The sequence below is a fragment of the Folsomia candida genome, unplaced genomic scaffold, assembly GCF_002217175.1.
Source record: "Folsomia candida strain VU population unplaced genomic scaffold, ASM221717v1 Fcan01_Sc014, whole genome shotgun sequence".
Taxonomy (NCBI): domain Eukaryota; kingdom Metazoa; phylum Arthropoda; class Collembola; order Entomobryomorpha; family Isotomidae; genus Folsomia; species Folsomia candida.
The window spans coordinates 787080-811220 of NW_019091206.1; the positions used below are offsets into that span (position 1 = coordinate 787080).

General features: G+C 35.0%; 3 protein-coding genes and 2 long non-coding RNA genes across 6 annotated transcripts; 3 read left to right on the forward strand and 2 right to left on the reverse strand.

Moving 5' to 3' along the window:
- The first annotated feature begins 465 nt into the window (after positions 1–465).
- LOC118437587 lies at positions 466–2292 on the forward strand. Its single transcript, XM_035856745.1, has 7 exons — positions 466–679; positions 753–932; positions 1015–1215; positions 1316–1492; positions 1567–1766; positions 1846–2005; positions 2087–2292. Exons 1-7 carry the CDS (start codon positions 496–498, stop codon positions 2212–2214), a joined length of 1230 nt encoding a protein of 409 aa, XP_035712638.1. The 5' UTR covers positions 466–495; the 3' UTR covers positions 2215–2292.
- A 4605-nt stretch (positions 2293–6897) lies between these two features.
- LOC110856017 lies at positions 6898–7397 on the forward strand. Its single transcript, XR_002548537.2, has 2 exons — positions 6898–7058; positions 7128–7397. It is a non-coding gene; the product is annotated as an uncharacterized LOC110856017 (long non-coding RNA).
- Positions 7398–14602: 7205 nt separating this feature from the next.
- LOC118437637 lies at positions 14603–16133 on the reverse strand. Of its 2 annotated transcripts, none has more exons than XR_004836215.1 (3): positions 15538–15820; positions 15247–15465; positions 14603–15172 (listed from the first exon to the last, which is right to left on the reverse strand). XR_004836215.1 is itself a non-coding variant. In XM_035856818.1 (3 exons), exons 1-3 carry the CDS (start codon positions 16104–16106, stop codon positions 15108–15110), a joined length of 345 nt encoding a protein of 114 aa, XP_035712711.1. In that variant the 5' UTR covers positions 16107–16133; the 3' UTR covers positions 14603–15107. The 2 variants fall into 2 exon arrangements, 1 of the variants encoding a protein (XP_035712711.1); XM_035856818.1 differs by lacking the exon at positions 15538–15820 and adding an exon at positions 16046–16133.
- Positions 16134–16665: 532 nt separating this feature from the next.
- LOC118437546 lies at positions 16666–17928 on the reverse strand. The gene is made up of 2 exons (XR_004836170.1): positions 17637–17928; positions 16666–17566 (listed from the first exon to the last, which is right to left on the reverse strand). It is a non-coding gene; the product is annotated as an uncharacterized LOC118437546 (long non-coding RNA).
- A 168-nt stretch (positions 17929–18096) lies between these two features.
- On the forward strand, positions 18097–21664 carry LOC110855973. The gene is made up of 4 exons (XM_022104414.2): positions 18097–18510; positions 18981–21085; positions 21156–21192; positions 21259–21664. Exons 1-4 carry the CDS (start codon positions 18249–18251, stop codon positions 21342–21344), a joined length of 2490 nt encoding a protein of 829 aa, XP_021960106.2. The 5' UTR covers positions 18097–18248; the 3' UTR covers positions 21345–21664.
- The last annotated feature ends 2477 nt before the right edge of the window (positions 21665–24141 follow it).

Below are 24141 nucleotides of genomic sequence, written 5' to 3' on the forward strand. Positions count from 1 at the left end.
TAAGAAAATTAGTTAGGACGCCCAATTTGCCACTGGAGCAACTGAAACAAAGATTATTGGAGAGGGAACTAAAATTGGAGGCGCGAAACATTCAAATAAACGGGCCATCCTCACAGCACAACAATGGACCACATCTAGAAGAATCTATTGGAAATTTTACTCAGTATCACGTATTAATTACACCGAATTATACAATTAACTGTAGGCTTCGCCGCGATACTTTCGTGTTAATACGTGAATGCGCAGTGCTTCGGATTCTTAACATTCTTCAAGACAATGATACCAGTGAGATTTATTTAGTTGGACATAAGTACAGTAAATTGGACTCGTTATTTTCCCAGCCGTGTTCGTCAAAAGTGCTTCAGATTTATAGAGCTGACGAAAATCATTATAAACTCTGTCAAATTCGTGCTTCCGAGGTTGTATATAAATGCCAAGTATTTCCTATCTCTGCAGGAGTTATCGCCGTCTTTCCACTAGTTCACCAGCTTTAAGATGTTCTACATTGTTGAAATGAAGGAGGACGAAAAGAAATGGGTTGCAGTGGTGCCACAATCATATTTCGACAACCAGACGTGTGCATGGCCAAATTCAAAAAATGCAGCAGTAGTCGTAAAATCCGGCCGCCCCCCAAAATCATCCTTTCCCCGATATGCCGCTAGGATTCTTCATGCATATGGTGTGATATTTTATGATTTAGTTAATTGCGTTGGTATTGTTCTTTGTTCTTAGTTATTTTGTTATTATTTCAGCCACATACGAGGAGGCCCGGAAGAAAATTGTGCAAGCCGAGTTGACTTCAGATTTATCTAGTACCGAGGCGGATGATTTACCTCACAAAAGGACTAGAAAACCGCAACGATTCACATCTCCTGGAAGCGATAATGACGTAGAGGACTCAGATGACGACAACGTTTTACACGATTTAAGAGGTCAGAAACGTAAATAAAAGTCTGTTTTATCGCTTCTCTTATCTCCTTCTTAATATTTCATTAATTTTATTTTTCTCAACAGCTTCCGCACATTCGAAAATAACCACTGAGGTCGTCAAAACTCACCTTCCGGAAATGCCTAGTCTTGCACTAGTTGGACATTGTACCGATGATAAAACATCGGATTCATTAGAAAACGCGGACGTCGTACTTGAGAATGCAGATGGTGCTATTCTAGCAAATTCGTCATCATCACAAATTGTGATGACGAATTTGGACGTGGGTAAGTAAAAAATTATACAATGCATTTATCATTTATCTTCTCCCATTTACTTTATCCTTAGTTCCTTTTGTTGTATTAAAATATTATTAATTAAAAATAGGTGAACTAAACATGGATCAGCTCAACTGCGCTTCTGGGTCAAGTAGTCAAAATCCTTCGAACGTTGTTGGAAAACTAAACGTTTTGTGCGCCGAAGGTTCTGAAATTTTACGGCAGAACATGGAGTGGACAGTAGCTGAAGCCTCACAGCCATTATTTGTGACCAATATTCCAAAAGGTAACATTTTTTGGTGGACGTAACACTTTTTATTTCCATAAACATTGTAACTTTTATGATTTTATTAAATTTAGCTGAGTGGAGCAAACTTCTTACGGACGTGGCATTAATTAAACTTAACTTGGATAATATAAATAAGAGGCTCACAAATTTTTGCAAGGAGGATTTAAAATCCAAGGAACCGCCAATAATTGAAAAACCATTTGACAATTTAGCTGAGTTTCTCGCATTTGACGAGTCACTTATGCACAATGAAGGAAGACAACTAAGACTTGTAAGATGGCTTGTTTATATATAAATATGAACTATTTTCTGAGAGAATTATTTAAATATTAATCATGTATTTTTTACAGAAGCGTCACATTTCTCGTGGAGGTAGCTCAAAAGTCCCGGAAGTCGTTGGCGACATCCTAAAGAAGCTATTTACTAACTTTTTAGCTCTTGGGATTAGCTTTAAAGGGTTAAAGCAAAATTACAATTTTTCATCAACAACGTGCTGGACTGTCATGTCAGGTACCGTATGCATAATATTATAGTATATAGTAATTGCAATCAGTATAAATATGTACTGATTGTAAATGTCTCATTCCATAGATTACATAGGTGAAGCCAAACCGGAAATTTCAGAGAAAGAATTGGCTAAAGCTGTAATTTCCTGGTTCCAGCACGCAGGTGACCGACTGAAGGCTGAGCAAACTACTAAAAAATCCAATACTAAATAATTTTTTAGCTTAAAATCATTAATGCGTGTACTGTTTGTAGAATGTTAAGTAAATAAATAAATTTTGAAGAAAATAATACCATGTCAGTGTATGTCATTTTTGTGCCAACGCATGACATCCATCAGACATCAATACGATATCTAAACAATATCAGCGGTTAGACTTAGTCTGACATCGTGGCGATGTCGGAGTGAACATCTTTATGATATCAAAAGTTGGGAAATAGCGATCCAATCTAGACATACACTGATGTAGTTCTGACGCTCACTGATGTCGTGTGGATATGTTCATATCCAAGTTTTTGTATCATTTTGATATCATATTGATATCAGTAAGTTGCATGGGTATTCTACTTGGATCCCTCTACGGAATTTGTGACATAACCGTTGCCATCGTTCTAGTAACGCTTGTGGGATGCGCCATCATCTCCCTCTACTTGTGCATTTCAGCGTACGACCTATTTCCAATCGAACTCTATTGGTTGCTCCTTATCACTGCGGGAGGTAGCATAACTTTGTTGCAGATTATCCTAATCCCGCTCATCTATCTGAGGGAGGATTCCGCAAAGATTATTCACCAGGTGAAAATGGTTCCGGTAAAAGTTCCCAACTTTTGGTTTAGTCTGAGGAAGTTTTTGCTAATGAAGATACGAGTTTTGCGGCCCATCACATTTTACGCTGGTGCATTTGACTATAGATTCATCAGACTGGAGAAGGCTACTAAAATTGCGATAACTGACAAAATAGCCTATTTGACGATATCAGCACTCTTGGCTAATCGAACAAAGAAGTTGAGTTTGTAGAAAAATTTGTAAAACGGTTTGTCGATTTTTAGAGATATTTTACATTTTATTTTAATAATCAGAGTTTTATTTATATGTGTAATTATCACTGTAAATTTAAAACCTTAATGTTATATATAACTCAAACTAATAGTAAGTCCGGTCTTAAATCCCTGGGGAAAATTATCCGGCACAGAATTGGCTGGTTTTAATGCATATGAAACGTGCATAATTCTGCATATACATACATGTTTATGTGGAAGATGATAATGAAAAGGAGCGATAATGAAAATGATAATGAAAAGGATCGTGCATATTTCGTAAGTTATTTTCTTATATGAAAAATACCATACTCGTGCTACGCATACATACTCATACATACATATGTACATACACATGTATGAACACATAGATGTACACATATTTGGATAAATAGAGGGTGATTACTATTGAATGGTAAAGGATTTTCAATGCATACTGTAAAGGGCTCAGATAAGCCTCGAAATTGTAAATAATACATATAGCTGTATCGAAAATTTAACTGGCTGCGAGGATCCGCAAACCAGAAGTCTTTACTACCAACGGTTCAAAAGATACACCAATAAATTCGGAGAAACTCGCGAACACGATCTGCCACGGTTTTGGATTCGTATATTTGGAATTCACGTGTACAATTAGTCAAATTAAATTCAAGTTTTTGCAACATTTCGTGGATTATGATATTGAAAGAAATAATACCAATATACTACCATTATACCAATATAATGAAATATCACCAATTTTACAATTGGTCATTTCTTGTGGAAATCGTGAACCTACTTCTCAATCCCCATAAGGAGAACAATGTTAAATTGGAAAACTCGCTTGGAATGATTAGGGTCGAATTTCAATATATATTCCGCACAAATGTTTTTTTAATTTGAGGCTGAATGGGACTTTGATTATATGAGGTCATCAAGGCCAGTCAAGCACGATGTTTCATTATCCATGACGGCAAAGGTTGACAAGCATTAGTCGCCGCACTTTTTTAAGATTTAGAGACAATTTATTATGGTGGTTTTTTCCTGGTGTCATTATATTTTGGGGTACTTGGACATTAGTTTTATTTGATCCCGTACTCCTAAGGTTGAATTAAATGCATGAACGATTATGGTGCGTTGAACATGGAGCGGAATATCTTATTCGTATTACTGTATGATTTTCGTGATCTTTGTGTTCAGATCTGGTCAGTTTGGAAGTTCCCATACGAACACGGTTACTCTCTAATTTTTGGAAGTAAGCTTTTCCTGATGCCACAAACATATGGCAAAGTCATCAACTTTACCATCCCCAGATTGTGTTACTATTGAAATGGTAATAAATAATCTCCCGGGGGCGTTCGCAAGCATTTTCGTGGTTGTGGCAGAACGTATTCGCGAATTGCTTTGAATTAATTGATGTAACTTACGAACCGTTGGTAGTAGAGACTTCTGGTTTTCGGATCCTCGCAGCCAGTTAAATTTTCGATACAGCTATATGTATTATTTACAATTTCGAGGCTTATCTGAGCCCTTTACAGTATGCATTGAAAATCCTTTACCATTCAATAGTAATCACCCTCTATGTATGCAGAACAAGGTATGTACGTATGAAAAACGAGTGAGAAGGACAACAATTGCAGTTTCTGCAAATAAAATAACGTGTAATTAATATAGATAGTTTAACTGTACATTTATCTGAAGCTATATATTTCGTGTACATACAAATCTTAAAGTAATTAATTAAGTATTCCATATTACGATGGATTATAGGTTAAATGACTGCTTGTTTTTTGTTGCCTTCCAGTATTAATGCGACATATTACAACACAAATTTATGTACCATTGTTCTTCTAAAATTCTTTTTTAGAGTATGAAAATATGCATTATAGATGTAAAGTGTAGTATAGTAGTGCATTATTTGTCACCACGATATCGCATGATTGTTATGTTTTTACTATAATTTTGGTCTCAAAATATGTACAAGGTGCATCCACTTTGCTAATAATACTTAAACAGTAGTTTCCTCCTCTTCTTTTAATCTATGTATGTGTATGTATAGACCAACATTCGAACTATAATTTCCTAAATCGTATTTATATGCCTGTACAAGAATATGTATATAATTTTCATGTTTGGCAAAGAATATCAAAAATAATTTTATCACTTTAGGTGCAGTACATTGGAGGAGCAGATGTGGAGAAAGATGTTAAAGGAATACTTGGTTGTATATTTAGTCGTCAACTCGTAACGGAAGTTAGCCGAACAGGACGAGGGACGTCCAAAGCAGCCTTCACCATAGAGTATGTTGATAATGTGAGAGCTACATTTTTTATTAAATTATTTAGTCGTAAAGAGCCGTACTTTAATATTCCCGTAAGGAGTTGTATGTTAAACATTTTTCGCGTCTCTAAACTTTCAGTCTGCTCCATTTCTATTTCGTAAGTATCAATAGCACGAAAATGCGTTCTGTTACCACAAGAGCTTAATAGTTTTGTAAGCTTTCCAATGTAAATATGACTTAGAAAACTAATGTATTATAGATATTTTAGTTTTATCTGTTCTTGGTTTGATTACTTTTTGATTACTTTTAGTCCCATTTTGAAATATGAATGAAAATAAATATATGGGATATAATATGAGTGTAATCTGAGCATAATTATTCAGCATTATAAAATACGAAGTCAAAATTGGGCTCATATTGTACGAGCACTAGTCGAGTGTAGAATTACTGGCCGAATTAATTACTGGTCCAATACTTAAACAGTACGTAATGCAACATTGCCAGTATACTGGCATTAAAGTATTCACAAAGTATTGGCAGGGTATTCCGACCCCGGGTTTTACTGGGTTGGGGTTTTTGGGTTTTACTGGGTTGGGGTTTTTAGGTTTTACTGGGTTTTACTGGGTTGCAAATCAGTAAAACCCCTGGGGTTTTACTATGTTATAGGGGTTTTACTCGGGTTTTACTGGGTTCTACTGGAGTTTTACTGGGTTTTACTGGGTTTTACTTAAAATTTAGTGAAGTAAGTCAAGTAAAACAATTTTTAAAGTTGTATTTCATCAATTTGTGCATTATTTCACAATAAAATACAAACTTCTCAATTTATTATTTTACCCCAAGTCATTGAGTAAAACCCAGTAAAACCCAATAAAACCCAATAAAACCCAGTAAAACCCAGTAAAACCGCAAATAACATGGGGTTTTACTAATAAAACCCCGTGGGTAGTGGTTTTGGAAGTAAAACCCGGGGTTTTTCCAAACCCTTAGTATTGGCAAAAGCGACAGAATTTATATTGAAATTGCAAGTCTGATCTAATATTAATATAAGCGTTAATTTCTACTCGGGATACCATAAATTAATCCATGGGAGTCAATGCTTTTTGGAGGTTCATATTTGACTACCTAAATGATAATGTAACTTGCACCAACGGGAGTACACACGTGTACAAAGTAATCCCTGCTATTTTCAAGTGCTGGGCCCGAGTAAGATTACGTAATTGGCTGGTATTTAAGTGGTTTATTGAACCCCCGGGATTAGTTAAGCTATTCAAATCCTCATGGTAGCTTCACTTCGCAAAGTTCGAGGAAATTTACAAGTGTTTGATAAATACGATATGACAAATGGTTTATTACCTTAATTATTCCGAGATAATATATTCAATTGTATTGATTACATTTTCTATGTAAACATATACTGTACGTTATACTTAAGGGATTACGACACCCCCAAAGTCGAACCAAGCCGTTCTGTTGCCAATGTTTATTCATATTAAATCCGACTCATAAATAACTTCAAACCAGAGCTAAACGATTTCAAAGCACGCACTCAAAAGACAATGGATGAGGACCATATAAAAGCGTGTCTCCCTCCAGCTCGTATGTTTGAGGTATTTATCAATCCACCAACTGAAACGAATTAAGCTCCTATAGTTATTTATAAATATATTAAAAAATAATAATTCCAAAAATGAAAACATTTATTGCAATTGTTTTCCTTCTTGTGGTCTTTGCAGTGGCTGCAAGTGGTCTCAACATTGGCATAGTAAGGAATCCAAGAATACATAAATTCATGTTGAAATTTTATTGTGAACAACAGTTTGATTCATTTAAGATGAGTTGCACTATTCAGCAGTGCACGGATCTGTGCAACCAGGTTTTCCCCGGTCGCCGCTGTGTCGGACTATGCCTATCTCCCACAGAATGCCAGTGCACCTGCATTGGATAAGATTCTTCCCCTATGAGTGGAGAAGAGATCGTGGAGATAAAGCCTTCAAACAAATTGGCTGCAAATTTTCTTTAAACTTTATGAAATTGTAATTGAATAACCTTTAACGGAGTTTTAATAATTCGACAATTAAATGCTTTATTTAAGATAACTAACCATATTTTATTTTCGTTGACATGTACATACATAAATATGTTGGGTGCATGATTTGTCCATCGACACAGTTGATACGTGACTAATGCTTAGCTTAACCTTACCGCTATCTCTGACGAAGATCTCTTTGATATTAGTAAAGTAGTTGGTATATTGAGGGAATTTTTGAGCCCTTAACATATATTCTGCAGTGTCCTCTACCCAACTTATTATTAATTAGCTTTAAGAAAATATAATTTTAGATTTACAGGTACATAATAATTTTGGATTTTATGATACTATGAATTACTACATATGAATTTAAAGTGTTTCCGGTAATGGTTTTAAAGCATCGGCTTGAATTAAGTTCATTCATCCTATCATAACTCTGCCACAAGTAATTAAATGGATGGTTGCTTCAACCAATAGTTTTCCAAACTTTAATTGCTGTGTTTCTGGGGCTTAATTCTGTGTCTGTGGTGTGCACTCGAAAAGCAATAGCGTCACCCCATTCAGGTGAGTCACGAGTCATTACGTAATCTGAGAGGAACGTCCATTGTACTCGTTTTTCCATCCACCTGATTCTTAGTGCTGCATTGTCAACCACTGGACCCATTTGGCTCATCTTCGAACTCTGCCTTTACATTTTCATACTATACATGTGTGCAAAATTTCAAGTCGATCGGTCCCTATCCTGTCGCAGACAGACAGACAGGACTACATAAGCACGGTTACATAAGCCCTGACTCGGGTTAAAAAGTTGATCCTCGATGCAGTTTTTCACGAATTTGCATTTGTTTGTTAGTGTAGTGTCATGTATAAAGGTCCATAGGCCTCAACCCGATATTGTAAACTCTAAATTTTATACGAATGTCTCATCTCATAAATTTGAAGGTTCCAGAAGCTCAACAAAATTTGTAGAGAAAGGCAGTCACAAAATATTTAACGGTGAACATGTATGTAAGCGAAGTACGAGAATTAGTTGAAATTTAAACCCAATCGGCCACGATCCTAATGATATGTTTTCCTTTTCTTAAATATCCTACCCGGGATATTTCCGTAAAATGTCATCCGAATGATATATATTAGATATCCATTATTTGATGGCAATCAAGCTACAGTGTCGGACAGATGTCTACGTCCACATAGTCGCGTCAATTTCATTTTCAAATTGTCACTGAATTACTGAACCAATTTTCATCATTGATATATCAAATTCTCACAAATTTAACGTAATTTCATAAAACATATGAGTTATTTCTGAAAATTCTGGGAAAACTGAGAATCATAGTGCAGAGCGAGAGAGGATGAAATTTGAGCGGACAAAAGTCTACGTCCACTTCACTTTAATTGTCAACAACAAAAATCTCTCCAATTTATAAAATCAGGTAACTTAATAAATCTATCAATAACATATGCCGCATTAATTTTTAAATAATTTTCTTCCAGAAAAATATGATGGCGTCGACACGCAAGGAAATTCCTATCGCTATTCGAGATCTTGTCATTCAGGACTGGAAGGGTGGACAAAAAGGGGGCTGTCGCAGAGACAAATAGGGACCAAGTATAAATTAGCAAGGATAACCATCCAGACAATCATTAAGAACTTTAAAGCTAATGGTTCAGTCCAAAACAAGGTCAGAAGTGGTCGAAAACCCATTTTGGCTCACCGAGAAGTACGCCACGTGCTCAACAAAGTCAACGTTATACCCTCACTTAGTGCTCCAAAGCTATCTACCGAGATCAAGGAGATGTTCGACAAACAAGTTAGTCCTACGACCATCCAAAGAACACTGAACAAGGGAAATTTGAAATCCCACAGAGCAGTCCGGAAGCCTCTTATTGTACCGAGGAATGCAACCAAACGAGTGAAGTTTGCCAGAGACCACATTTCCAAGCCACAAACATTCTGGGACATATTTTATGGACTGACGAGTCAAAGTTCAATGTCTGTGGGTCAGATGGGCGTCGTAGAGTGTGGAGGTATCCAAAAGAAGCTTTGAATCCAAAAAATCTCAACCCCACAGTTAAGCACGGCGGCGGGTCGGTAATGGTGTGGGGATGCATGGCTTCAAGTGGGGCAGGAAAAATGGAATTTGTTGACGGAATTATGGACCAATACAGGTACCAGGGAATACTTGACCGTAATATCCAGGAATCTGTTCGAAAACTTGGACTTGGACGACGATTTGTCTTCCAACAAGACAACGATCCGAAACACTCTGCCACGTACACCATGGAATACTTCAAGAAAAAAAAAATTCGAAGCTAGAATGGCCTCCCCAATCTCCAGACTTGAATCCCATTGAGCATCTGTGGGACCACATTGAAAGAGAAATAAGAAAACAATCTTTTTCAGGAATTCCGGGCCTTAAATCCAGAATTCGTGAAGTTTGGGAAACCATTTCTGAAGATGTGACCAAGAATTTGGTAAACTCTATGACTCGACGCCTTGAAGCCGTCCTTAAAGCGAACGGAGGCCCAACCAAATATTAAAAATTAATTGTTATAACATTCCTTATAAATTACAGTTTTTTTTGTATGTTTTCTCTTACTGGACGTTGACTTTTGTCCATCCAATTGTTTTCATTTTGAATTAAAATACATCTCTGGCCTAAAATAAATTTTTTAGCGGAAAACTAATAATGTGCTATGAAATTACGTTAAATTTGTGAGAATTTGATATATCAATGATGAAAATTGGTTCAGTAGTTCAGTGACAATTTGAAAATGAAATTGACGCGACTATGTGGACGTAGACATCTGTCCGACACTGTAGTTCCTAATGATATCCCATTTAGGAAAAAGTCCAAGACCTTTAGAGATTTGGTCCATTTTTGTTATCCCAAAGACGTCCAAGGTATAAGAAATTCATGTCACGTGATTCGTACAAAATAAATTGCGCAGTCAGTTTCGCTTCATCTATCACTAATAATAATATTTGTTATCATGCCAAAAATTAATTCCGTACTTTCTAAACGACAATTAAGACGTCGTCTTACTCAAAATATTATTAAAGTTCGGAAATTCATCCTAAAACTATCACCCACAGTCTCTCAGTGAACTACTTGCCTGCTACACCCCCAACTGTATGTGTTGATGATGAGGTGGATTTCGACTTCGACAATCTTTTTCAACATACAAGAATTGGTGTAAGTGAACAAAATAATAGTATTTCTAAGATAAACGATTGTGAAAAAAAGCAGACAGAATGCTATATTAATGATAAATTACTAGTGTGGTCAGTCAAAAATAATATTTCGCAAACTGCAACGAATGAGTTACTTAAAGTGCTTCGGAGTCACGAGTGTTTTAAGTCATTTCCGTCAGACTCGAGGTCCTTAAGAAAAACACAAAAGAGGTTCACGTACCGGGCAGTAAATAGTGGAAAATACATTTGGGACTACAGGCAGGATTACGGGCAAAATATAGAACAGTGAAATTTATTCCACAGGAAATTAGTATTTTCATAAATGTGGACGGAATTCCAGTCTCCAAAAGCAGCAGAAGTGAATTCTGGCCCATCCTTTGTTCTGTGAACTCGCCCGATTTAAGAAAAAAAACCGTTTTGTGTTGGAGTATACCACGGCGCAGGAAAACCAGAAAACCGTGATGATTTTTTAAAAGATTTTGTGGAAGAAGAAAAGCATCCACAGAACTATGGTGTGCGTATTAATAGAAAGCTACTAAAATTTGCAATAGGAGGATTTATTTGCGACGCTCCTGCTCGAGCTTTTATAACGTGCACCAAATATCATTCAGGATTTTCATCTTGTGGAAAATGTACTCAAATCGGGGAAAGATTTGAAAATCGTGTGGTATTTTCAAGTTCTGTAGATGTTAAACGAACAGCCGAAAGCTTCGAAAGCCAATTATTAAAGGATTGGGATACCCACAGTTTACAAAAATTCGATTCGAATCAACATTTATTCAAAACGATAATAGGAATTGCTACTGCCAAGTAAAAACCGGAGAAATTATAAAAGTCGTGCATTTTGCAACCCGTGAGAACGATAGAAAGTTATGCGTAGTGGGCAAAGCAAGTAGTAAATTAGATTCTCTCTACCTAGTCGCATGTGATTCTAAAAAGTTTGGAATATTTAAATTTTCGAAATTTGGAACACTAAAATCTTGGGAAGTATCGGACATTAAATTGAAATATCTTGTAGTTTCACAAAAGAGTTCGTGAAAGAGTCATCATTTGCAGCGTTTCCATTGTATTTATGCTGAAATAATGGAATTTGCGATCGCTGATTTCCTTAGTACCAAAGAAGTTGCAACAATTCCCGTCAAATGGATTTCAAATATTCGCGTCTTGAAATATTTCGGTAGGTTCAGACCATTTTATACTATCAAAATATTATTAGAATTATGCTAAATATTCATTTTAATGTTTAGAAACTTTCCACGCTGCACAATCTCATATTACAGAGGCGGAGGACACATCGAATCTGGATTCAGACAATGAGTCACAAGCCGACGCTGACCGTGGCCGCAAAAGAAAGAAAATAGTCAGAGTTGAAACAATTCCAGCGCCACGGCCAATAAATAGTCAGCGTTCGCATCTTGATATTCTGCAAACTCCAACCGCAAAGCCTGCAACGCCACCAGGGTCGAGCTTCATTAATCCTCAACAATATTTCGGTTTGTCTGATGGAAGAGGAACTCGGTCTAATGCACGTCGTCAAATTGATAGTGGTAATGATAATACTGAAAATCAGGGTAAGTACATATTTGTTACACTTTAGCGGTGCATACATACATAAATATCTAGCAAAACTAAATATGCTTCCCTTCCTAAGGTTCCCAAAATATGGATGGAAATGTCGATGACCATCCCTATATTAGTTATCGAAATACGACCGGTTTGTTTTTCGGTTTTCTTATTTATTTATTAATTTGACATAATTATTTTATTTCCTCGATAGATTTCACTGTCCAATCTTTTCAAGATTATGTAGTCTCTTCACTGGAACGACTTCACCAGAAGGTTGATTTGCAAGGGGAAATAATTGCCAATTTGGTGAAGGTGAGCAACTCCCGGCAGCCAGCTAAGTCGTCAATCACCAAACCGAAGTATGGATTCCCTCTACAAAACATGGCAGAGCTGGATATTTTGGAAGCAAAATTGGGCTCGGACGAATTTTATAAAGATTTCATAATTTCATTTTCATAATTTCAAATATTTCTCAAAAATTTCTCAAAATTTTCATAATTCCAAAAATTTCTCATAATTTCCAAAATTGCTCAAAATTTCTAAAAATTTCTAAATATTTTCATAATTTCAAATATTTCTCAAAAATTTCATTATTTCCAAAATTTCTCAAAATTTTCATAATTCCAAAAATTTCTCAAAATTTCTCAAAATCAATTATGAAATTTCATAGGCAACGTAACAACTTTTGAGCAAGAAATAATTTTTATATTGTATTTGCCATGTATTGAAGGTGGATTTCCTTGCAATTATTTGGTGGTTAACAACAACTAACAACCCTGACTATAAGGATACCGTTGCACGAATTTTGCATCATTTATTCTCGAACGAAGCAGCCGAACATATTGCCTGGGAAGGAATCCGAAAATCTAGCCAGAAGCGACCTTTTAAAGATCTTCGGGTTAAGCAGGTCTTGTTTGGTGAGATTTTAAGTTTAGGAAAACTACCTTTCTTAACATATTAATTACATTAATTACATTATTTTAGACGCAGTAAGAAAAAATCCATTGGCTCAAAGTGCCACAGATGAGGAGTTAAAACTTAAAGGGGCGTTATGGTTTTAACATGCATCAGACAGGATTAAAGCCGCTGTAAGTATTATGTTGTTCACTCATTGGTATGTATAGTGTAAAAATCCTATGCGCAAAAGTTGTACTTTATTGTTAACAGATCTCAAAACGTGAAGGAAATTTGGAACCTAGGGATGACGTGATTTAGTTAAATTTGTCATTTACTATCGCGTACCTAGGTTTTGTTAAAATGTTAATGACAATCTTTGTTGCAACAAATAAATAAATTGAACAGTTTCAAAGTTGTTTGTTTATTCAATACAATAGCATGCATGCACTAAACCCTGCGACAATACCTACAGATCTGAGTGGGACCTCATTAAGACATCCTCCATAATTGGTCCTACTATGATCTTGCGATGATTTCATTCGGAGAACAGAAAAACGGACATTTGAATTTCCTAAAGATTTCAATATGACGACAGTTATTCTACCGTGGACATCCTTAGGAACTACTTAATTCTTGAAAAGGATATCAAAAGGGAAAATCTAGTTTTCTGGTAGTTCTACAAAATGTAAAAAATTATAAAAACGGGGTTCACTTTTAATTAAAAATGTAACTTTTTTGTGATTATCGCACCGTGAAGGTTTTATAAAGCCGCCACATATTTGGAAGGTTGCAACTTTTTTAACAGAAATATTGCAGAATAAATAGACCTAACGCATAATTTAGAGTCGTGCATTAATGATATTTTCCTTTCGTTTTGCGTTCTGTTTCGTCTCAAAATCAATTTATAGTGAATTGATGTACTTTTCATTTCGTGAAAAATTAATGTCATGCCAACATTTTCGTTTCAAATTCTCTTCGTCAATTTAGAGTCGCGTTTCTCTTCTTGTCTTTTCATTTTCATGCAATTTTTCAAAGTTGAACCTTGGTCAACTTTTCTGCAGTGAAAATTTAAACGAAGATAATTTTCGTTCCCAAATACGAAATTAATGTGTTCATTTAATTTTAATGATTACTACAATCAAATAAGCTAACAAGTTATGTCGATAGATAAAATATGGAAAACATAAATGAAATCATTACAAAAAATGCGTTTGGTCTATTTATAATTCCACAACTTGGATTTTGAGTAGTTGTCTGTGTCGAAGCTTAAATGTCAATCTTCATTCATTAAACGAGTGTGAATGAAGTGTGAATGGGCACGAATTTCTCTTCATTTATTAATTAATAAACAAATGACGACGGGTAAAGTATTCACTAAAATTTGGGTATAACTGAGGATGAATCAACGCTTTCGTTTGAATTTCAATGTGAGTGAAGGCGAATGAATAACGCATGTAAAAATTTAGGATGAATGAATTGTGAGTGAATAATTATTTTTGCACAGATTTGGATGAAAGGCGATAATTTATGTTTTTCACTAGTTCAACTCCCTAGAAAAAAGCCAACGGAAAGTGCTTATATAACAATGAAACAATTTCAAATGCGATTCTATAAATCTTCAGTATGATTTTATTTTTTAAGTAAATACAGTGTATTTAATTTATTTCTTAAATTATCCTGGTCCTAGCAGACTTTAGAATGACCTCTCCATCGCAAAAGTCGAAAGTGAACTTTCCCTGGTATTCAGTAAACAGTTGGGTTACCTACCAACCAGAAGGAAAGTAGAAATTCACAGAAAAGACTTGCAAAAAGAAATACGAGTTAAAATCGCAATATATGGTAGGAATCGTTTCTATAGCCCAGTGGTTAGAGCGTCAGTCAAGAGGCGTGGGTTCGATTCCCCGTTAGATTCTAACTTTTATCATATAATTGGAAAAATCGTATTTCAACTTTAAAAACTAATAGTCGAACAATTTACTTCATTCTTAAATACAGTGTGTTTATTCTTGGTTTGACTAATGGTTTCATGGATTAATTTAATCGCGAAAAATTCATAGTTTAGCATGGAATTATAAAATAGCCAAAATGATTTATTTTAAAATCCGACTTAATGGCAATATTTAATTCGTTTGTGGATCAGAATCTGCAACAAATCTTACTCCGGAATAATGCTTTTGGATATTTGCTGCAAGGATATTAAATCATATAAGTTTCGTCAGAAATATTAAGAATTTAAAACTTTATTGTTTAAACAATTACGAATGGATGTGGCTAAACCAGACTCCAGCAAAATTTTGTTGAGTTCCTCAAGTTGCCGCTTCTCGCTGGAGGAACTTTCCCAAATCTTCAACGATCCCAATATTTTTTTCTCCAAATTTGATCTTCCAATCTCGTTAGTGTTACTCGAGGTTAATTTAGCAATCAAGGTGGGATGCTTCTCATGGATTTTGTCATCCTTGCAAATAATTTCGGCAAGTGCTGCAAAGTTGGTAGAAAACATTGTTCTTGGAAATTTTTGTATTTAAGAAAAATTCAATGTGTTCTCGACACCTGCGGAACGCTGAGAGGAATGGATTGCATTTTCGGTTTGAAATATCTTTAAGAGTTTAAGTTTATCATATTTTGTTTTACTTGCTTATGTGTATTTGTACAAATCAGATAATTCATGGGTTTTGAGTGATGTTGTCAAAAACAAACGAATAACGAAGTAAGTAAACAATTTGGTAAAACTTGGAATTTTGTTAGATCAAATATTTGTGTGCCACATTCAAATACACATTGTAAATAAGTAATCGGGTAATAAATTATCACAAATTCGTAACGTATGGAACTCTGCAGACACGGTAATAAAAGTTGATAGTTTGTGGTTTAGAGTTATCAAAAAAATCATTACCGTGTCGGTTATACATTATTACCAGTGTTTAATAAATGACTGGTGAAAAGTTATTACCAAAAATCGTTAGGTATATTACTCTGTAAAATTGTTAGAGCATTCATCAAATATAAACTGCAAAATTTGATTGAGACACTATGGACCTATGCACAAATGAAATCCTACCTTTAGACACAAAAAATAATGCTTTGACTATTTCCCCTGGATTCCCGTTGGATTCAAGCATGATAAAAATACACGTTCTACTTTTTGAGACTGCGTAAATATTTGAAGACTCAACGAACTCTTGTTCCAGTTATGATTACAATCAAACGGTTATTAAACATTGAGATAAGTACCAAACATACGTAAGTATGCATTTATTTATGTCACGATATTAAGTCCAAAATATTAAGTTAAAAGACTTGAAACGAGTTTTGTATAAAACACATACAAACAAAAACGTCAAATGTATGGTACGAGTATGTATGAGTTTATTGATCGATCCTTTTGAGGCCACTTACGGGTCCATGAAGGTACACGAGTTGTTAGACAATTTTTTGAGAACACGAGTTCAAAAAAAGTGAATAAATAAAACAAAAACGAAATATGTGTGTATGTATTTACTATTGCAAATATCATAATTAGAAAAACCAGGGAAATTACTGCTGTTGCATAACTCCATTATCACATGATCATGGTGATGAACCAGCGCTGTAAAGCGGTATTTTAAATTATACAAAATAAGTAAATTTATTTAATTCTTCGCTTGAGTTAAACTTTGACAGTTTTGAAAATATATTTACTATGTTGGAACACTTTAAAATTAAATTTACTGATCAGACTGTTCTGGTCACCTGCCTATTTAAATAAAATTTTGTGGTGTATTATTAAAGTATATTTCGTTATTAAATTATTAAATTATTAAGTTATTACAAAATTACTTAGTTAAATTACTTAGATAAATTACTAAGTTATTAAATTTTTAGTTTGGCGAATCATTATATATAAAATTTCTTATAACGGTTTTGCGTAACTAAAATTCCAGTAAAAATATGTGTTAAAAAAAATAATAGCATTTAAATTTTCTTGGCGTAATGGTTGCTATGCTTGTTTTCCAACTGCACAGAATGGGATTGTTTTAAGATCTGTATCGGCCAAATTTTGAATTTGAACCCGGCTTATCTAATTCTGAGACAATTTGTACCAATTCAGTATTTAACTACATATAACTTACAGCGGTTAAAACATTTGATAAGTCATTTGATAATATTCATTAGCAGAAGAAATAGGGTGACTGTTGTTTACGTGAGTTATGTGACCTTATTTAATGTTGGATACATGATAACTACTTATAATGTGACGACATTGTTCTATTTATCCACTTATCCGCGGCCTCTGATCAATCACTGCTGCAGTGAAAATATACATAAATACAAAGTAACCATTCGAACAATTTACAATATGCATAGCCGGCAATTAACAGGAATCCCAGATTAGTCAATCAGTAGCAATATAACAATATTTTATTATTTCTTACATCAAAATACAATTTCTGCTGCATCCCTCGATGAAAACATATTTATCAGTATAAAGTAACTATTAATTACATAAAGATTTACTAGTTGCATTAAAACATTTCCGGGTCGGAAAATTGTGGCCTTTGTGTATTGACGGACGGTGGATTAAAGTATTTTGCCAAGTCATCTGCTCAGAAAATATAGTTTCATTTATGAAATCAATAATGTAAATAGTAAACAATTGCTTTTTTTCTTACTCATCGCCGTTACCAAGTCGGATTCCAACAGTATTTTATTCAATTCATTAATTCCACGTCCTTCACTGCTAGATTTTGCCCAAACATGTAATGCATCAACGATTCGTTTTTGCAGTTGCGAGTTGGAAATTTCAGTTGCTTGTTTAGTAGTTAATTTAGAAATTAACAGGTTGTCATCCTTGCTAATGATTTCTGCCACGGTATGAAAGTCGGCGGGATGCATGGCTTGGTTATGAGGAGTAAAGTCCGTGCGAATTAATCAGGATATGTTGAATCAATGATTTACGTTTTATGAGTGATGAATTTTATAAAAGCAGGGAAATATTACGTAGTTGGCTCGCCGGTGATTGACGCCCAGGTTTGTTTGCGAGGATCAAACATGTTCCACTTGAAGATAAAAAGCGTAAAACAAACACTTTTTTATCGACCTCGTTTCTCAGAAATCAAATACCATATTTAGCAATACAGGCAGGGCATATGTTTGTTTAATTATCGCCAGCTAAATACGGAATCCATTTTGGCAGACGTTGGACAAATCTGTACCATTTCAGTTTAATCCTAAGCTTTGTACTCAGACGACATGGTGCAAAACTAGGTTAAGAAAATCTCATCATGGACGGGGAGCAACGACGAAAAGTTGTAAAAATTCTGGTGAAGGATGACACCCTTGTTCAAAAGTGGCCACTCGTTTTTAAACATCTAACAAATAATACAGCCTTTGTAGGTCAGCTAGAAAGGAGAAGCCACGTAAACACATATTTGGATTCGATTTTTGACGAAGTTATCCAATTCTGGGTTTCTAAGAATGGCTCAATAGCAACATTGTCGGCTCTGGCTGAATTCTTCAGGACAGAGGATCTCTTTCAGTTGGCTGGTAAGCAAATATGTTAAAATTAATGAGACAACATTCGCAGAGAGAGTACGATCACGGTTATGTTGAGACTTATCAGCGTATTTGAAATTTTGTCATTGTCACTAGGACATGCGAATCACGGCGTGTATCAAAAATCTCATTCAATTTATTTTTTTTGTATTTGATCACTGATACGCCACTATACATAAGTTAGTCGACCCAATTTCTTCTTTTTTATTTGTTCAATAATAAACCAACGGCCATCTGTTGAATTCCACTGGTCAATCAACCTGTTGAGTAAATATTGAACGTCGATAAAATTGGATCAGAAATCTCCCTTGCTTTAACTCGTGACCAAGTCCTTTTCATATTTACGGTGTTGACTATCCATGCTTCATTCCTACATGTTTACAGATATTGAATAATTTGAGTGGAAAAGTAGCGGTTTGAAAATTATAAATTTAACATTAGTTGTTTGCTTTTGTCGTTAGAAACCTTAGAATGTACCATCCTGACAAGTGCAAGCCAACCTGGTTCAATCGAATGGATCGGAGTGAAGGAGGATCGTGCAGAACTATTTGGAAGAAGGGTGGAAATGGAAACATGTCGCGACTACTACACTGACTACAAAGCTGACTATGAAGGAATCGTTTCCGTAGTAACAGGTCCAGGAGGTGTAGGGAAAACAAAACTGGTTACCAACTTTCTTTCCATGGATACCATATTCAAAAAAGTAAACTGCATGTGGCTCAACTGTAAATCTAACGATTGTTTCTTGAATTCTTTGAAACTTTGTGAAACAATGCTGAAGATGCGTGTCGAACCTAAGAAGGATAGTTTCGAAAGATTCAAAGATATATGGAACGAGATCAATCACGGGAAACAAATACATAATGAATTCATCTTAGTGCTAGACGGCTTAGAACATATACATGCGACATTTCGCAGCATTGTTATGTTTGCCAATATCGTTCGAATATTTACAATTATTACTTCAAAAAATGAAAGGATATATGATACGTTTAACTTACTTAGAATTGGTTTATTGAGTACTCCAGATGCTGAGAAATATGTGGAGTCGACATTTAAGAAAATGACCAAGCAAGATAGTCAAGTCCCTCCGTTAGCAGAGATTAAGCTCCTATGCGAGACAATGTGTTGTTTCCCACTAGCCTTGCAGCAAGCAGTGACCACCATAATTATAAAACAGAAAAGAAATAGTTTACGGGAAAAGTATGGGATACAGGAATTTTTGAATAGCTGGGACGAGAAAGGACTTAAATTGTTTGAGAAGCCAGCGTCAAAAGTAGGATTGACGGATGAAGACGTTTTGCAATGCATGAACGCATCAATATCACAAATCAAACATGTCAGTCAGGATATTAGCAGCCATCCCAGTCCGTACGAGATACTCGTCATCATTTCATGGCTTCACTGTAATAATATATTAATTAGTTTTCTGTTGAAAGTGTTACGTAACTTTTACGAATTTGAAGAAAAAGTATTTCGAAAAAATTTAAAAGTTTTGTTCAAGTATTCACTACCTGAGTCAAATGGGGTGCTAAGTGTACTACCATTGCCCCAACTATCAGTTCCACGGTCTGATACATGGCAGAACCATGATGTAGATTTGATGCAGAGAAATATGGCAAGATTTTTGCAGAATGTGGATATTGACAAAGCAGATGAATTTGAGATACGCCATTTAGAATCAATTTGGCGATTAGGAATAGAATATTTTTACAATCAAGTCCATCTTGATGGGAAAGCACAAGAAATTTTTGAGCGTTTAAAATTTTTGTCCTTGTTCCAAATCGCATTGTACTTTGCACAACATTGTGAGTCCTTTTTAAAGTCGGCCAAAGGAATTAATAATTTGCAAAGTTTGGAAATGATAGAAAATAAGGCGTCTGTCATGCTGAGTATGGGAGATATTAAAGTTGCTATGGAAATTTTGGAAAAAGTATTGATCGCACGGCTAGCCGAGAGGGGGAAGGATGCTAGATATTATGATACTTTACATCTCCTCGGAGTGGGGTACGGGCTTTCAAAAAATTATGAGAAAGCCCTCAGTCTATACGAAGAGGTATGCAAGGCTCGTTCTTCCGATCCAGAGTTAGGATTTAACCACGATAAAACCCTACTGACGAGACGTAACATAGCCATCGTATTAAAGAGATTGGGTGATTTTGATCGCTCGGATAAAATCCTCATAGAAATTTTAGCAGCTAGAAAGAACATGCCCAAAACGTACGAGTCTGATTCACTCTTTGTGAAATATCTTATGGTTATGCATAGCCTTGGACATAATGAATTTGAGCAAAAGTTACATGTCAAAGCGTTTTCTCGGTTCGACGAAGTCTTACGCCTTGCGGACGACAGAGAAATTTGTGTCAACAAGAATGACTTACTGCTATCGACCAGGTATATGATCGGCAGAAGCTTGGAAGCTCTTAGAAAAAATGAGGATGCCATTGAAGAGTTAAAGGAAACGTTAGCGTGCCAATCAGCAATCTTGCCAGTGGGTCATGTGGATGTGGAAAAGACAAAATATAAAATTTATGAGCTGGAGAAGCAAAACCGGGATTGTGTTCAAGTAATTGCGAGATTGCAACTATTAGATATTGTAATATGTCATGGTAATAATGAGATAATAAATGTTCCAGGTCCACCAGCCTTCAAAAGCAGAGAACCAGTTTCGTGGTAAGGGTTAATAACGAAAATGTAGTTTCTTGATTCGTTTGTATTACGACATTTGATTAATTTCAGATTATTCAATCAGAGCATTGAAAGGATTTTTGTCCTTATTTTTTAAGGAATCAAAATGTTATGAAAGTATGATTCATCATGTCTAGGGTAAACAGTGTTTGGTTTAGTTTTATATGTCGATATATGATTAATGGTTTTCCAGATACTTTATGATAAGTGCGACACATTAGAGTTCGAAAAAGAGTTTTGTATTAGATTAAAATTATGTTATTTTAGCTAGAGTAGTATAGATCCGATTCTTGTAAACGTATCTATATTAAATACAAGAATAATTAGGTAATCATATTTTAGTTAGTAACTTAAATAATTATATATATTTGCCAATTCATCATGTGAGCAATGATGTGGAAAAGGAAGGAAGATAATTTTCTAATAAAATTAGTTTCTTTCATTTAAAATTCCAAAATATGTGAGCATAAGATCAGTTTTTAGCATAAATTTCTCACTGACTAAAATTGGAAAATTGAAATAGGTAATAGTCATCTACTTCAAAGTTTCGCCGCTGGTGATAGTAACATCTTCTTTCATTCCTTATGAGATTGTGCGAATTTATAAAAATATTGAGACCTAATAATGTTAATTTTATTAGAAAGATGAAAATGTTTGACAATGAAATGTGAACATAAGTAAAAGTAAGTTGCTCGCTTACTTATGGTTATCTCAGAATTCTCCTTCAGAAAAAATGCATTTCCCTCTCATAATTAATCTAACGAAAGACGATTAATCAAATATGTAGTAAGGAAAAAGTTGCCAAAACTATCTGGACAAATTGTGTTAGTTAAATTTTAAATTTTCAAGTTTATAAGCCTGATAAGATTTTGATCTAAATTTGATCCACAAACTTACAACCAGCCCCGTGGCGACGATGGAGACGAGTGGACGTGTCGAGGCCGGGCCACCTTTAGTGTACGCTAGGTAAAATGGAGAAAACCGATTACGGTTAAATTAATGCAAAGATGTATTTAGCATTTTCTTGTAAACTGAAATTATAAAATAAGAACTTTGTAACTTGATGAGGTTAGCAGGGTTGTGTTTCCGCTATGTATGTATGTACATACAAAGTTCTAAATCTCCGTTTTTAGGATTTTTAATCAACAAATTTTGCGTACCAATTATTAATAAGGCTTATTAAATAAGCTAAGTTCCGTATTAACTGAGAAGTATGAATTACTCCTAATAGTGTTAAGTCCCCATACATACTTCATGATTTGTTTATGAATTGTCTTGGTCTCACTGGGTCATTATTAAAACAAGTAACAAAATCTACCAATCAAAACCATACCTGTTGACATTCTGTGAAGTAGAAATTAATTGAAGATGAAAGAAAAATTTATTCAATGAATCTACAATGAATGAATAATCGCTCATTTAAGCGTGAATCAATAAGTTATTCATTCATTCACGTTTTACTCCATGCTTAATAATTGGCACAAATGAATAATTGTATTCATTAAATAATGAATATGACGAAAATTAATGAATACGAGTGAAGACATAATAATTAAAAAATCCAAATGATTGAATTTTGAATTAATAAAAATTTTCTGAACAGGTATGATCAAAACATAGGAATAAAATATTTTTGCAAACTGTTGATGTGAGAAAGTAGCAAGTTTTCAATAAATCATGAACAAATCACGGGGTATGGGCATACCTGTTCAATGTAAAAATTTTCATTCAAATTTCAGTCACGCACACGCACCACAGCCAAATTTCACTCACTTTCATTCATTTTCAGTCACAGTCATTCATTTTCAGTCATTATCATTCACTTTCAGTCACTGTCATTCACTTTCAGTCACTATCACTCACTTTCAGTCACTCACTTTCTTTCATTCACTTTCATGACTTTCACGTATATCATTCATTTCGCTGGCTGTCACTCACTCACACAAACACAAATTTTTACATCTAATTAGTTTCGAAAATTTAGTAATAAAATTTAGTCAATACTGAATTTACCTGTGTAAGCCGCTCCAATACGTAGTACGTATAATTCCACCGAGTTGGGGCTGGTTTCACAAGTACTTTACCTAATAATGTCTTTATTCTTTTTCGCCAATAAATGGACCTCATGAAGTATTTTACAATGTTGTTGGCACAGTCCAGGTCAGCCTTTGGTCGCCCACCTCTGGCGAACACATCTTTCACGTGTTGAAAACGGTGCGCGTAGCATGAGAATCTGAATATTTCACCTAGGGAGATGTGAAAATCTGAATATTTCACCTAGGGAGATGTGAAAATCTGAATATTTCACCTAGGGAGATGTGAAAATCTGAATATTTCACCTAGGGAGATGTGAAAATCCTGCTCAGTGTCCGAATCGTCCCCTGCGTCAAATTCATTAACTTCATCATCATCCGAGTCTGTACCATCAGCTTGATCTGAATTATCTTCCATAATAGTGTCGTTGACGTCGTCATCTTCGGTCTCATGGTTATCAGGGTACTGAATGTTCTCTTCGGTCTCGTTAATCCAATCACGGAATCCGCAAACCATGTTGCTTGCTCCATCGGTCACAAGATATCCAATCTGCGAAAGGAATACAGAAATTACAACACGATTTAGTCATTTTCTCTGATATCGCAATAATTAATGAAAAATTCTCGTAACAAATACTAAGCACCGTTATCACTTCTCAAATGTGAACTACTAATATTCACCTTATTATCCCTAAACTACCGAGACATTTTTGAAATTTATTTTTTATATTTTCTCCCGAATGCCGGTCGTTGAACTCCTCAGCTACTAAAACCTTTGAGAGGAGCTTCCAGCTCCAAGGATTTTCGGCCTTTTCAATGTAGTGGCACTTAATTCCAATTATCCCGTCACCCTGCCTTGTTGTCCAAATATCTGTCGTCACGTGCAAATTATGATCATCAA